Here is a 13857-nt window from a genome sequence, read left to right as displayed (position 1 = left end):
ATTGTGGGAAGCTTGTGGAAGGCTACCCGAAACGTTTGACCCAAGTTAAACAATTTAAAGGCAATGCTACCAAATTCTAATTGAGTGTATGTAAACTTCTGACCCACTGGGAATGTGATGAAATAAATAAAAGCTTTAATAAATAATTCTCTCTACTATTATTCTGACATTTCACATTCTTAAAATAAAGTGATGATCCTTACTGACCAAAGACAGGGAATTTTTACGAGGATTAAATGTCAGGAATTGTGAAAAACTGAGTTTAAATGTATTTGGCTAAGGTGTATGTAAACTTCCGACTTCAGCTCTATGTTTGAGATGCTCAGCTTCCTAGACTTCAACACTACCGTTCAAAAGTTTGGGGTCACTTAGAAATGTCCTTGTTTTTGAAAGAAAAGCACATTTTTTTATCCATTAAAATAACTTCAAATTGATCAGAAATACAGTGTAGACATTGTTAATGTTGTAAATGACTATTGAAACTGGAAACGGCTGATTTAAAAAAAAAATGGAATATCTACATAGGCGTACAGAGGCCCATTATCAGCAACCATCACTCCTGTGTTCCAATGGCACGTTGTGTTAGATAATCCAAGTTCATTATTTTAAAAGGCTAACTGATCATTGGAAAACCCTTTTGCAATTATGTTACCACAGCTAAACACTGTTGTTCTGATTAAAGAAGCAATAAAACTGGCCTTCTTTAGACTAGTTGAGTATCTGGAGCATTAGCATTTGTGGGTTTGATTACAGGCTCAAAATGGCCAGAAACAAATAACTTTCTTCTGAAACCCATCAGTCTATTCTTGTTCTGAGAAATTAAGGCTAGTCCATGTGAGAAATTCCCCAAAAAACTGAAGATCCCGTACAACGCTGTGTACTACTTCCTTCACAGAACAGAACTGMCTCTAACCAGAATAGAAAGAGGAGTGGGAGGCCCCGGTGCAGAACTGAGCAAGAGGACAAGTACATTAGAGTGTCTAGTTTGAGAAACACACGCCTCACAAGTCCTCAACTGGCAGCTTCATTAAATAGTACCTGCAAAACACCAGTCTCAACGTCAACAGTGAAGAGGCGACTCCGGGATGCTGACCTTCTAGGCAGAGTTCCTCTGTCCAGTGTTTGTGTTCTTCTTTTATCATATTAATTGTTTATTTTTATTGGCCAATCTGAGATATGGCTTTTTCTTTGCATCTCTGCCTTATTATCTTCTATTCTTCTGAACTTAACAACATGAATTGGGGTATTTAGATATATAGGGAGAGAACATTGAACAGAACAAGGCTGATGTCAATAACTCAAAAAAAATGCTTGATAATCCCAAGCTCTCGAATATTCTAATGAACTGATTACTGAGATGGACATGTTGACGTAGCAGGAAGATCTGAATGCCGTGAACCAAGAGGTTCACCAACCAATCAGGGCCTTGATGGGCTGGGCAACAGTAACAAGATGTGATGTGGATCAGTGGTTCACCAATCAAGTCCTTGATGGGCTAGGCAACAGTAACAGTGGTTGGCCAATCAGGGCCTTGATGGGCTGGGCTACAGTAACAGTGGTTGACCAATCAGGACCTTGATGGGCTGGGCAACAGTTAACAATGGTTGGCCAATCATGGCCTTGATGGGCTGGGCAATAGTTAACAATGGTTGACCAATCAGAGCCTTGATGGGCTGGGCAATAGTTAACAATGGTTGACCAATCAGGGCCTTGATGGGCTGGGCAATAGTTAACAATGGTTGACCAATCAGAGCCTTGATGGGCTGGGCAATGATTGACCAATCAGGGCCTTGATGGGCTGGGCAACAGTTAACAATGGTTGACAAATCAGGGCCTTGATGGGCTGGGCAACAGTAACAGTGGTTCACCAATCAGGGCCTTGATGGGCTGGGCAACAGTAACAGTGGTTGACCAATCAGCAGGGCCTTGATGGGCTGGGCAATAGTAACAATATGTTTACTCTGGGACCATCAGGAGACGTCCTGACAACTGGACACAGGAATGTTATTGCAATCTGTCTATAACATTTAATATCTTATGTTCTATAACATTTAATATCTTATGTTCTATAACATTTAATATCTTATGTTGTGAGAACAAAGCAGCCATGTTCTGTGTATGTTTGATGGGACGTTGATGGAATTTTCTCCTAACCCTCAGGAAACTGGACACAGGAATGTTCTTGCAATATTCCCACGAAATGTGTCTAGGACATTTAATATTTCGTACTCTGAGAACATGGGAACCGTGTAACATTACGAAACTGTTCTCTCTCCCTAGGATTGTTAGCTGGGTGGTCTCCTTTAATTCTGTGACAAATTCTCTGACCCAGAGAACATTTTGAGATGTTGTTTTCCTTTGGGTGTGCTGCTAGTTGCAACATCCTGTTGTGAGTCAAATGAGCAAATACAGCCCTTTTTTAAAAGGTGTCAAAGTTGTTCGTAGCGGGGCGGCTCATTGGCTGCTGCGATGCTGGGTAGGCACTGAGAGAATTTGAATTGGGAGGGGTGGAATTAAAAAACGGTCAACATTTGTATGGGTGCCATGCCAGRCTGCAACTCAATAGTAGAAGGTGTTCCTAATGTTTTGTACACTCGGGTATATATTAGACTCTCACATTCTGTGAACCTTGAAGCATTTTTTGGATCAAAAATGTAAGCAGAAGCACAATTTAGACCAAAACAAATTAGGCTACATAAACCCTCTCTCGCCCCCCTTGACCCTGCTTTCATAACCTTTGTCATTAAGGAGTAGAAAGCCCTTATGTTATTAATAACATGAGGTGATATGTACGACGTTGTATGTTATTAATAACATGAGGTGATATGTACGACGCTGTATGTTATTAATACATGAGGTGATATGTACGACGCTGTATGTTATTAATAACATGAGGTGATATGTACGGACGCTGTATGTTTTATATAACATGAGGTGATATGTACGACGCTGTATGTTATTAATAACATGGAGGTGATATGTACGACGCTGTATGTTATTAATAACATGAGGTGAATATGTTAACGAGTTGTATTGTTATTATTATAACATGAGGTGATATGTACGACCTGTATGTTATTATAACATGAGGTGATATGTTACGTACGCTGTATGTTATTAATAACATGAGGTGATATGTACGAGCGTTGTATGTTATTTCCACAGTGTCAGCTGATAAGTGATTGAATCTCTGAAGATTCATCACCAGGTTCAATAGCAAACACACTCCTACGTAACCAGTCTCGCCACTAAGTCTCGCCAGCGTCAGTACGCATGAACAGTTTTTTAGGTTAATCCTGTTGTCTGAGGTCCCAAACGGTCCCCGTATTCCCTCTATACGTGCCTCTACTTTTTAACCAGGGGCCCCTTAGGGAATAGAGTGTCGTTTGGACGTATTCATTTTCTGGGTATATTTATATGTTTGTTCATTTTATTAGCGTTTTCTCAGTTGGTGTTTGAAGCTCTTGTTTTGGCCTCTGTAAGAGGCTCAATAACTATCGTTCTAAGAATTAATGAGCTCTTAGGGTTTTGTGGCAAGAGGATTTATAACAATGTTGTGGAAATCTGTGCGTGGTCTGTTGTTGTAGAATGTAATACGTTAACGGTACTCTACTCCGCTGGCACCATATCTTCTGGGTTGTTTCGTATTTATTTTATGTTAAACTTCCAGGTTATTCTGTGACTGTCGTGACTTCAATGCTGACGGAGAAGATGGTAAGACTTGGCATCAAACTGTTCCATCTACTGATGTCTCTTCCGTCTCCATCCACACTCTCTCCTCTGTTTAGTACTGCGTACATGACCTTTCACCTACTCGTTATTTTGTGACTTGTAAAAGTGGAATGCTCCGTACTGTAATCTCTGGGTTTGGTACAGTAATGTGTTGTGGAATGTCTTAGTTCTGTGGTTGATACTTAATGTTCCAGAATGGAAAAGTTCAATGGTGATCTATTTGTAACATTCTATATAGAACAGTTCAATGGTGATCTCATTCTAATATTCTATATAGAACAGTTTAATGGTGAATCTATTTGTAACATTCTATATAGAACAGTTCAATTGGTTTGATCTCATTCTAACATTCTATATAGAAACAGTTTCAATGGTGATCTCATTCTAACATTCTATATAGAACAGTTTCAATGGTGATCTATTTGTAACATTCTATATAGAACAGTTCAATGGTGATCTCATTCTAACATTCTATATAGAACAGTTTAATGGTGAAATCTATTTGTAACATTCTATATAGAACAGTTCAATGGTGATCTCATTCTAACATTCTATATAGAACAGTTCAATGGTGATCTCGTTCATTATTTCTGTTATTTCTGTTGTACAGATTACATTACCGGAGTACCCAGGGGAGACAAAGCTCTGGGCTATGTAAGTATTATGAGCTCATATATACAAACAGAATTGTGTATATAACAATTATTTATTTATTATTTAGCTTTCATTTAATCTTGGTTAAACCAGAACCAAAATTATGCGTATTTTTGTCAGATGCTCAATATTTACGTAGTCTGTCAACAAGAGATTAACCTTCATTTAACCTTTATTTACAGTGCATTCGGAAAGTATTCAGACCCCTTCACTTTTTCCAAATTTTGTTGTTTTATTCTAAAATGGATTAAATTTAAAAAAAAATATTAAATCTATGCTCAAAACCCCATAATGACAAAGCGAAAAAAACGGGTTTTTAGAAATGTTTGCAAATGTATAAAAACGCAAACAAATACTTATTTACATAAGTATTCAGACCCTTTACGATGAGACTTGAAATAGAGCTCGGGTGCATCCTGTTTCCTTTAATTATACTTGATGTTTCTACAACTTGATCAGAGTCCACCTGTTGTAAATTCAATTGATTGGACATGATTTGGAAAGGCACACACCTGTCGATATAAGGTCCTATAGTTGACAGTGCATGACAGAGCAAAATCCAAGCCATGAGGTCAAAGGAATTGCCTGTGTCGAGACACAGATCTGGGGAAGGGTACCAACATATTTCTGCAGCATTGAAGGACCCCAAGAACACAGTGGCCTCCATCATTCTTAAATGGAAGAATTTTGGAACCACAAAGACTCTTCCTAGAGCTGGCCGCCCGGCCAAACTGAGCAACCGGGGAAGAAGAGCCTTGGTCAGGGAGGTGACCAGAACCCGATAATTACCTTGACAGAGCTCTAGAGTTCCTCTGTGGAAATGGGAGAACCTTCCAGAAGGACAACCATCTCTGTAGCACTCCACCAATCAGGCCTTTATGATAGAGTGGCCAGACGGAAGCCTCTCCTCAGTAGAATGCACATGACAGCCCGCTTGGCATTTGCCAAGAGGCACCTAAAGACTCTCAGACCATGAGAAACAAGATTGAACTCTTGGGCCGAAATGCCAAGCGTCACATCTGGAGGAAACCTGGCACCATCCCTACGGTGAAGCATGGTGGTGGCAGCATCATGCTGTGGGATGTTTCTCAGCAGCAGGGACTGGGAGACTAGTCAGGATCGAGGGAAAGATGAACGGAGCAAAGTACAGAGAGATCCTTGATGAAAACCTGCTCCAGAGCGCTCAGGACCTCAGACTGGGGCGAAGGTTCACCTTCCAACAAGACAAACCCTAAGCACACAGCCAAGACAACGCAGGAGTGCTTCGGGACAAGTCTCTGAATGTCCTTGAGTGGCACAGCCAGAGCCAGGTCTTTAATCCGATGGAACATCTCTGGAGAGACCTGAAAATAGCTGTGCAGCGATGCTCCCCATCCAACCTGACAGAGCTTGAGAGGATCTGCAGGGAAGAATGAGAGAAACTCCCCAAATACAGGTGTGCCAAGCTTTTGTAGCATCATACCCAAGAAGACACGAGGCTGTAATCGCTGCCAAAGATGCTTCAACAAAGTACTGAGTAAAGGGTTTGAATATTTATGTAATTTTTTATTATATACGTTTGCTACAAAGTGAAGGGGTCTGAATGCTTTCCCGACATTGAGCTAAAATATTTTTTGAAAGCTGTACTATACATGTGTTAAAGAGGTCAAACAGACCGTGAGGGAAGAACAAGGACTCCATAATTGGCGCATATTCGAAAATTCAGATTTTATTATTATTTTATTATTCGTCGTATTCGTCATGATTTTTGTGTTCAAACAGGCCCACAATGTGGTTACTAAAATCCAATTTAGATCTATTTAGACTAATATTTAGAAATAGTTATTTTCAGTTTATTAAAAATATCTGCTAAACGCTAACTTCTGTTCATATAAGCTGGTAGCATAGCTAGCCATATAGAAATCGGTGGTGGTACTTGAAGCCATTTTGAAATGTAATACAGTTGATTAGTGACGATGACATAAACATGTGTTGGGTTAACATCCATACATTACACTCTGATTTTTCCCCAAATAGTGTGAAATACACATTTAAACAATAGCTTAAATGTAGGCACATTTGTAATGGGGGGGGGGGGGGCGTGAGTGAGGTTGCCATGGCATTTCCATTGTTTTGGTCAGTTCAATGTATCTCTTTACTGCATCTATGCTGTGTGTGCTATAGGCAACTATTATTGCCATGGCTAAAACACACACAGACTAGATCAACTATTCTTACGTAGAGTCAAGTGTGTAAGTCGTGGTGGGTGGAAAACCGAGTCAGTTATTTTTGTCTTGCCATGTAGGTGAACATCTTCAATGGGAGGAATATGCAGTCTGTCCTGAACTTCACAGGAACACAGGTACGTTATGGGATGGTAGTGGTTTTACATGTGTGTGACTCTGAGCCAGTAGATGAAAGGCTGACTCTGAGCCAGCAGGATGAAAGGCTGACTCTGAGCCAGCAGGATGAAAGGCTGACTCTGACCAGCAGGATGAAAGGCTGACTCTGAGCCAGCAGGAGAAAGGCTGACTCTGAGCCAGTAGGATGAAAGGCTGACTCTGAGCCAGCAGGATGAAAGGCTGACTCTGAGCCAGTAGGATGAAAGGCTGACTCTGAGCCAGAGGATGAAAGGCTGACTCTGAGCCTAGCTGATGACCAGCAGGATGAAAGGCTGACTCTGAGCCAGCAGGATGAAAGGCTGACTCTGAGCCAGTAGGATGAAAGGCTGACTCTGAGCCAGCAGGATGAAAGGCTGACTCTGAGCCAGCAGGATGAAAGGCTGACTCTGAGCCAGCAGGATGAAAGGCTGACTCTGAGCCAGTAGGATGAAAGGCTGACTCTGAGCCAGCAGGATGAAAGGTGACTCTGAGCAGCAGGATGAAAGGCTGACTCTGAGCCAGAGGATGAAAGGCTGACTCTGAGCCAGCAGGATGAAAGGCTGACTCTGAGCCAGTAGGATGAAAGCTGACTCTGAGCCAGCAGGATGAAAGGCTGACTCTGAGCCAGTAGGATGAAAGGCTGACTCTGAGCAGCAGGATGAAAGGCTGACTCTGAGCCAGTAGGATGAAAGGCTGACTCTGAGCAGCAGGATGAAAGGCTGACTGAGCCAGAGATGAAAGGCTGACTCTGAGCCAGCAGGATGAAAGGCTGACTCTGAGCCAGCAGGATGAAAGGCTGACTCTGAGCCAGTAGGATGAAAGGCTGACTCTGAGCCAGCAGGATGAAGCTGACTCTGAGCCAGCAGGATAAAGGCTGACTCTGAGCCAGCAGGATGAAAGGCTGACTCTGAGCCAGTAGATGAAAGGCTGACTCTGAGCCAGCAGATGAAAGGCTGACTCTGAGCCAGAGGATGAAAGGCTGACTCTGAGCCAGTAGGATGAAAGGCTGACTCTGAGCCAGTAGGATGAAAGGCTGACTCTGAGCCAGTAGGAGAAAGCTGACTCTGAGCCAGCAGGATGAAAGGCTGACTCTGAGCCAGCAGGATGAAAGGCTGACTCTGAGCCAGTAGATGAAGGCTGACTCTGAGCCAGCAGGATGAAAGGCTGACTCGAGCCAGCAGGATGAAAGGCTGACTCTGGCCAGTAGGATGAAGTGACTCGAGCAGTAGATGAAAGCGCTCTGAGCCGTAGATGAAGCTGACCTGACAGGATGAAAGGCTGACTCTGAGCCAGTAGGGTTCCTCTTGGAATCTCTGTTACAGTCCACACGGAGACAGAGCGTCCGTTACAGTCCACACGGAGACAGAGCGTCCGTTACAGTCCACACAGAGACAGAGCGCCGTTACAGTCCACACAGAGACAGGCGCCCGTTACAGTCCACACGGAGACAGGGCGTCCGTTACAGTCCCACACGGAGACAAGCGTCCGTTACAGGCCAACACGGAGACAGAGCGTCCGTTACAGTCCACACGGAGACAGAGCGTCCGTTACAGTCCACACGGAGACAGAGCGTCCGTTACAGTCCACACAGAGACAGGGCGCCCGTTACAGTCCACACAGACAGGCGCCGTTACAGTCCACACAGAGACAGGCGCCGTTACAGTCCACACGGAGACAGGGCGTCCGTTACAGTCCACACGGAGACAGAGCGTCCGTTACAGTCCACACGGAGAACAGAGCGTCCGTTACAGTCCACACGGAGACAGAGCGTCCGTTACAGTCCACACAGAGACAGTGCGTCCGTTACAGTCCACACAGAGACAGGCGTCCGTTACAGTCCACACAGAGACAGAGCGTCCGTTACAGTCCACACGAGACAGAGCGTCCGTTACAGTCCACAGAGGACAGGGCGCCCTTACAGTCCACACAGAGACAGGGCGCCCGTTACAGTCCCACAGAGACAGGGCGCCCGTTACAGTCCACACAGAGACAGAGCGCCCTTACAGTCCACACAGAGACAGAGCGTCCGTTACAGTCCACACAGAGACAGAGCGTCCGTTACAGTCCACCACGGAGACAGAGCGTCCGTTACAGTCCACACGGAGACAGACGGTCCGTTACAGTCCACACGGAGACAGAGCGTCCGTTACAGTCCACACGGAGACAGAGCGTCCGTTACAGTCCACACGGAGACAGAGCGTCCGTTACAGTCCACACGGAGACAGAGCGTCCGTTACAGTCCACACGAGACAGAGCGTCCGTTACAGTCCACACGGAGACAGAGCGTCCGTTACAGTCCACACAGGACAGAGCCTCCGTACAGTCCACACACAGACCGTATTGGTCTCTGTAGAACTGTAGTAAACCTTATTCAGCACCGTATTTGGTCTCTGTGGAACGTGTAGTAAACCTTATTCAGCACCGTATTGGTCTCTGTATACTGTAGTAAACCTTATTCAGCACCGTATTGGTCTCTGTAGAACTGTAGTAAACTTTCAGCACCGTATTGGTCTCTGTGGAACTGTAGTAAACCTTATTCAGCACCGTATTGGTCTCTGTATGACTGTAGTAAACCTTATTCAGCACCGTATTGGTCTCTGTAGAACTGTAGTAAACCTTATTCAGCACCGTATTGGTCTCTGTGGAACTGTAGTAAACCTTTTCAGCACCGTATTGGTCTCTGTATGACTGTAGTAAACCTTATTCAGCACCGTATTGGTCTCTGTATGACTGTAGTAAACCTTATTCAGCACCGTATTGGTCTCTGTATGGACTGTAGTAAACCTTATCAGCACCGATTGGTCTCTGTATGACTGTAGTAAACCTTATTCAGCACCGTATTGGTCTCTGTAGAACTGTAGTAAACCTTATTCAGCACCGTATTGGTCTCTGTGGGGTGATGGTGAATATACCACACATTGTATTTCTCTCTGTTTCCTCAGATGGCTGCCTACTTTGGCCATTCTGTGGCAGCGACCGACATCAATAACGATGGGTAAGTAATGATGGGCACACTGACTCCCTTGTCCCAAATGTCACCCTAATCCCTTATATAGTGCACTACGTAGGGCAGATTGACCCTGGTCAAAAGTAGTGTACTACGTAGGGCAGAGCCCTATGGGCCCTGGTCAAAAGTAGTGCACTACGTAGGGCAGAGCCCAATTGACCCTGGTCAAAAGTAGTGRACTACGTAGAGCAAATTGACCCTGGTCAAAAGTAGTGCACTACGTAGGGCAGAGCCCTATTGACCCTGGTCAAAAGTAGTGAACTACGTAGGGCAGAGCCCTATGGACCCTGGTCAAAAGTAGTGCACTACGTAGGGCATAGGGTACCATTTGGGACATGGGTTCTATCTTAGTAGTTTGTGACCTCTTTACAGTCTATCCAGGGTCGTGTTCATTGGTGCAAAAGGAAAGCAAGCGTTTCTTATTGGTGAAGTTCAGGTAGTTTTGTTTGTTTGTTTTGTTTGTTTTCTTCGGTTTAGTCAACACGGTGTTGCTCCTGGAGGATGTGTGTTGATGGTAAATAGAGGGCCTGACTTATACAAACTGTTGGGAACAGCTCAAGGCGATAGATGTTCTCATCCGGTAGCAGAGCTAGCTAATTAATCTCTAGATGAAGACACAAGTCGTGACCGTAGACGGGTAATGATACAGACTCTCCAGACTCCTGACTGCTTTCAGATGCAGTTGAATATCTTGGCTGATTTCTTTTGGTAGGTTATTTCAAGAGTTCTCAAACTATTTTTTTCGGCCCGCGAGGACCCCTTTTGTGATAGCAAAATTCAGAACACATCTTGAGTGGGATTCAAATAGCGTACAAGGAGTTTTACTGTGAGTTCAGCAATGCATGGCTGGATGAAACAAGTCTCGCACCCTGGAAAGGGACATTTTAAAGGCCTGCCTCTTGGCATGGGAGATTAACATATTGCAGTTTTCAAGCAAATTTCCTGCAATTTTACACATTTGTCACGGGGCAGATTTTTTTGTTGTTGTTGCAGCTTTAAAGCTAATATCCTGCAATAACACACATTTTGCCAGAAAAAGCTTCAATTACAGTGTATTTATGTAAAAAAAAATTATCAAACAAAAACTTTGGCTGGAAAAACAAGTAGTATTGAGTCGAGAAATGTCACGATCGTGTGGAGGATTGACGGACCAAAACGCAGCATTAGGAAAATAAGCCATCTTCCTTTTTATTATGAAGAAGGAGAACCAAAAACAAAACACTATTACAAAACTAACAAAACAAACAAACGACCGTGAAGCTATGAACGTAGTGCACATACAGGCTACAAACGTATAACATAGACAATTACCCACATCAAACGAAAGCCTATGGCTACCCTAAATATGGCTCCCAATCAGAGACAACAGAAATCAGCTGTCTCTAATTGGGAACCCATTCAGGCAACCATAGACTCTCCTAGACAACTACACCAACATAGACACAGCTAGACACATACACTCAACACAAACCCATACACTACACCCAACACCCCCTTTACCATATAACCACCCAAAACCGATAAAACCCAAACATTCCCCATGTCACACCCTGACCTAACTAAAATAATAAAGAAAACAAAGAATACTAAGGCCAGGGTGTGACAAGAAATGCATAATTGGTCGATACCAATATCCCTGTGAGCCTCCCAGGCCCAAGTTGCCCACGAATAAAGAAATGGTAGGAAATTAATATTATATTGTATTGTATTACACCTTCTAAACATATTCCACGGATCCCTTGGCCAAAATATGTTTAATATGTTGTTGTTAGTCCGCGTACCCCACTTTGAGAACCTCGGGGTTATATAATTTACAGTGGGTAATCGATGACTTTAACATGAGGGAATATTATGTGTAGATCAGGGCCATTAAACCCTAAATAAATTGTAACAGAACAAAGTGTTGGTTTCCCGAGCATAGACTAACATTATTCCTGGACTAAAATGCACTTCCAATAGAGGATCTTAGTCCAATACGAGGCTCAATCTACAGTAAGTGTGTGAAACCAAGCCAAAATGTTTTTAAAACATTTAGTCGCTCAAAAGTAATTGGACAAACTAACATAAGCATCAATTAAATTATGAATTTTGATACTTGGTTGCAAATCGCATGGAGTCAATAATTGCCTGAAGCTGTGTTTCTTCCCTGGTGATGCTCTGCCAGGCCCTTCACTGCAGCGGCCTTCAGGTCCTGCTTGTTCTTGGGGCGTTTTGCCTTCAGCAAAGTGAAATGCTCAATGGGATTCAGGTCAGGTGATTGACTTGGCCATTGCAGAACATTCCACTTCTTTGCCTTTAAAAAAGTATTGCGTTGCTTTCGCAGTACGCTTCGGGTCACTGTCCATCTGAACTGTGAAGCGCCGTCTAATGAGTTTTGAAACATTTGGCTGAATCTGAGTGGATAATTTAGCCCTAAACACTTCAGAATTCATCCATGCTGCTTTTGTCAGCAGTCACGTCATCACTAAATACAAAGGGAACCAGTTTCATTGACAGCCATACATACCACTACCTCCCGAGTGGCGCAGCGGTCTAAGGCACTGCATCTCACTGCTAGAGGCGTCACTACAGACCGTGGTTCGATTCCAGGCCGTGATTGGGAGTCCCATAGGGCGGCGCACAACTGGCCCAGCGTCGTCCGGGTTTGGCCGGCGTAGGCCATCATTGTAAATAATAATTTGTTCTTAACAGGACTTGCCTAGTTAAATAAAGGTTAAATTAAATAATAAAAAAAGGAAACCTCCACCGTGCTTCACAGATGAGGWGGTATGCTTCGGATCATGAGCAGTTCCTTCCCTTCTCCGTACTCTTCTCATCATTCTGGTACAAGTCGATCTTTGTCTTATCTGTCCATAGAACGTTGTTCCAGAACTGTACAGGCTTTTTTAGATCGTTTTTTGGTGGGGCAAACTCTAATCTGGTCTTCCTTTTTTTAGAGGCTTACCAATGGTTTACATCTTGTGGTAAACCCTCTGTATTTACTCTGGTGAAGTCGGCTCTTGATMATTGACTTTGACACAGATACACCTACCTCCTGGAGGGTGTTCCTGATCTGACCAACTGTTGTGAAAAGGGTTTTTATTCACCAGGGAAATGATTATTCTGTCARCCACCTTGGTCTTCCAGGCCTTCTGGTGTTCCTCACCAGTTCTGTCTTTTTAGGAATGTACCAAATAGTTGATTTGGCCACAATGTTTTTTACTATCGTTCTGATGTTTTATTTTTTTTAGATTTGTCAGCCTAATGATGGCTTGCTTCACTGGTAGTGACAGCTCTTTTGACTTCATGTTGAGGGTTAACAGCAACACATTCCAAATGCAAATGCCACACTTCAAATCAACTCTAGACATTTTATCTTCTTACTTGTACATMAACTAATGAGGGAATAACATACACCAGGCCATGGAGCAGCTGTGCAGACAATTGTCCAATTACTTTTGGTCCTTTAAAAAGGGGGAGGGACCACATAAAAAGTGCTGTAATTCCTACACCGTTCACCCGATTTGGATGTAACCCTCAAATTAAAGTCTGCACTTTCAGCTCATAGTCATTATATAATTTAAACTCCAATGTGCTGTGGTACACAGCTAAAATAATAATAACTTGGTCAATGGCCAAATATTTATGGACCTGACTGTATGTCTCCCTCTGTCTCTCCTTAGGCTGGTGGATCTGTTTGTTGGGGCCCCTCTGTTCATGGACCGTGGTAGTGATGGGAAGCTGAGGGAGGTGGGCCAGGTGTCTGTGTTCCTGGGGAAGGGAGGCTTCTCCTTCCACACACCCATCACACTGAGTGGGACAGAGATCTACTCACGCTTCGGCAGTTCTATCGCCACACTGGGGGACCTGGATATGGATGGCTTCAACGGTATGTACGAGGCCTTAACGGTATGTACGAGGCCTTAACGGTATGTACGAGGCCTTAACGGTATGTACGAGGCTTCAACGGTATGTATGAGGCCTTAACGGTATGTACGAGGCCTTAACGGTATGTACGAGGCCTTAACGGTATGTACGAGGCCTTAACGGTATGTACGAGGCTCCAACGGTATGTACGAGGCTTCAACGGTATGTACGAGGCCTTAATGGTATGTACGAGGCCTT

At 43.7% G+C, this 13857-nt stretch overlaps 1 protein-coding gene across 1 annotated transcript; it reads left to right on the top strand.

The window, feature by feature from the left end:
- Positions 1-3674: 3674 nt before the first annotated feature.
- Positions 3675-13641, top strand: LOC112072145 (integrin alpha-V-like; the record flags this gene model as incomplete). Its single annotated transcript, XM_024139566.1, has 5 exons — positions 3675-3714; positions 4343-4386; positions 6671-6727; positions 9689-9741; positions 13416-13641. Coding segments are annotated over exons 3-5 (312 nt in total), but the record flags the coding sequence as incomplete, so codon positions are not given.
- Between the last annotated feature and the right edge of the window lie 216 nt (positions 13642-13857).

This window comes from Salvelinus sp. IW2-2015, unplaced genomic scaffold (genome assembly GCF_002910315.2).
Source record: "Salvelinus sp. IW2-2015 unplaced genomic scaffold, ASM291031v2 Un_scaffold1834, whole genome shotgun sequence".
NCBI classification, from domain to species: domain Eukaryota; kingdom Metazoa; phylum Chordata; class Actinopteri; order Salmoniformes; family Salmonidae; genus Salvelinus; species Salvelinus sp. IW2-2015.
This window is presented reverse-complemented; position numbering and strand designations above follow the sequence as displayed.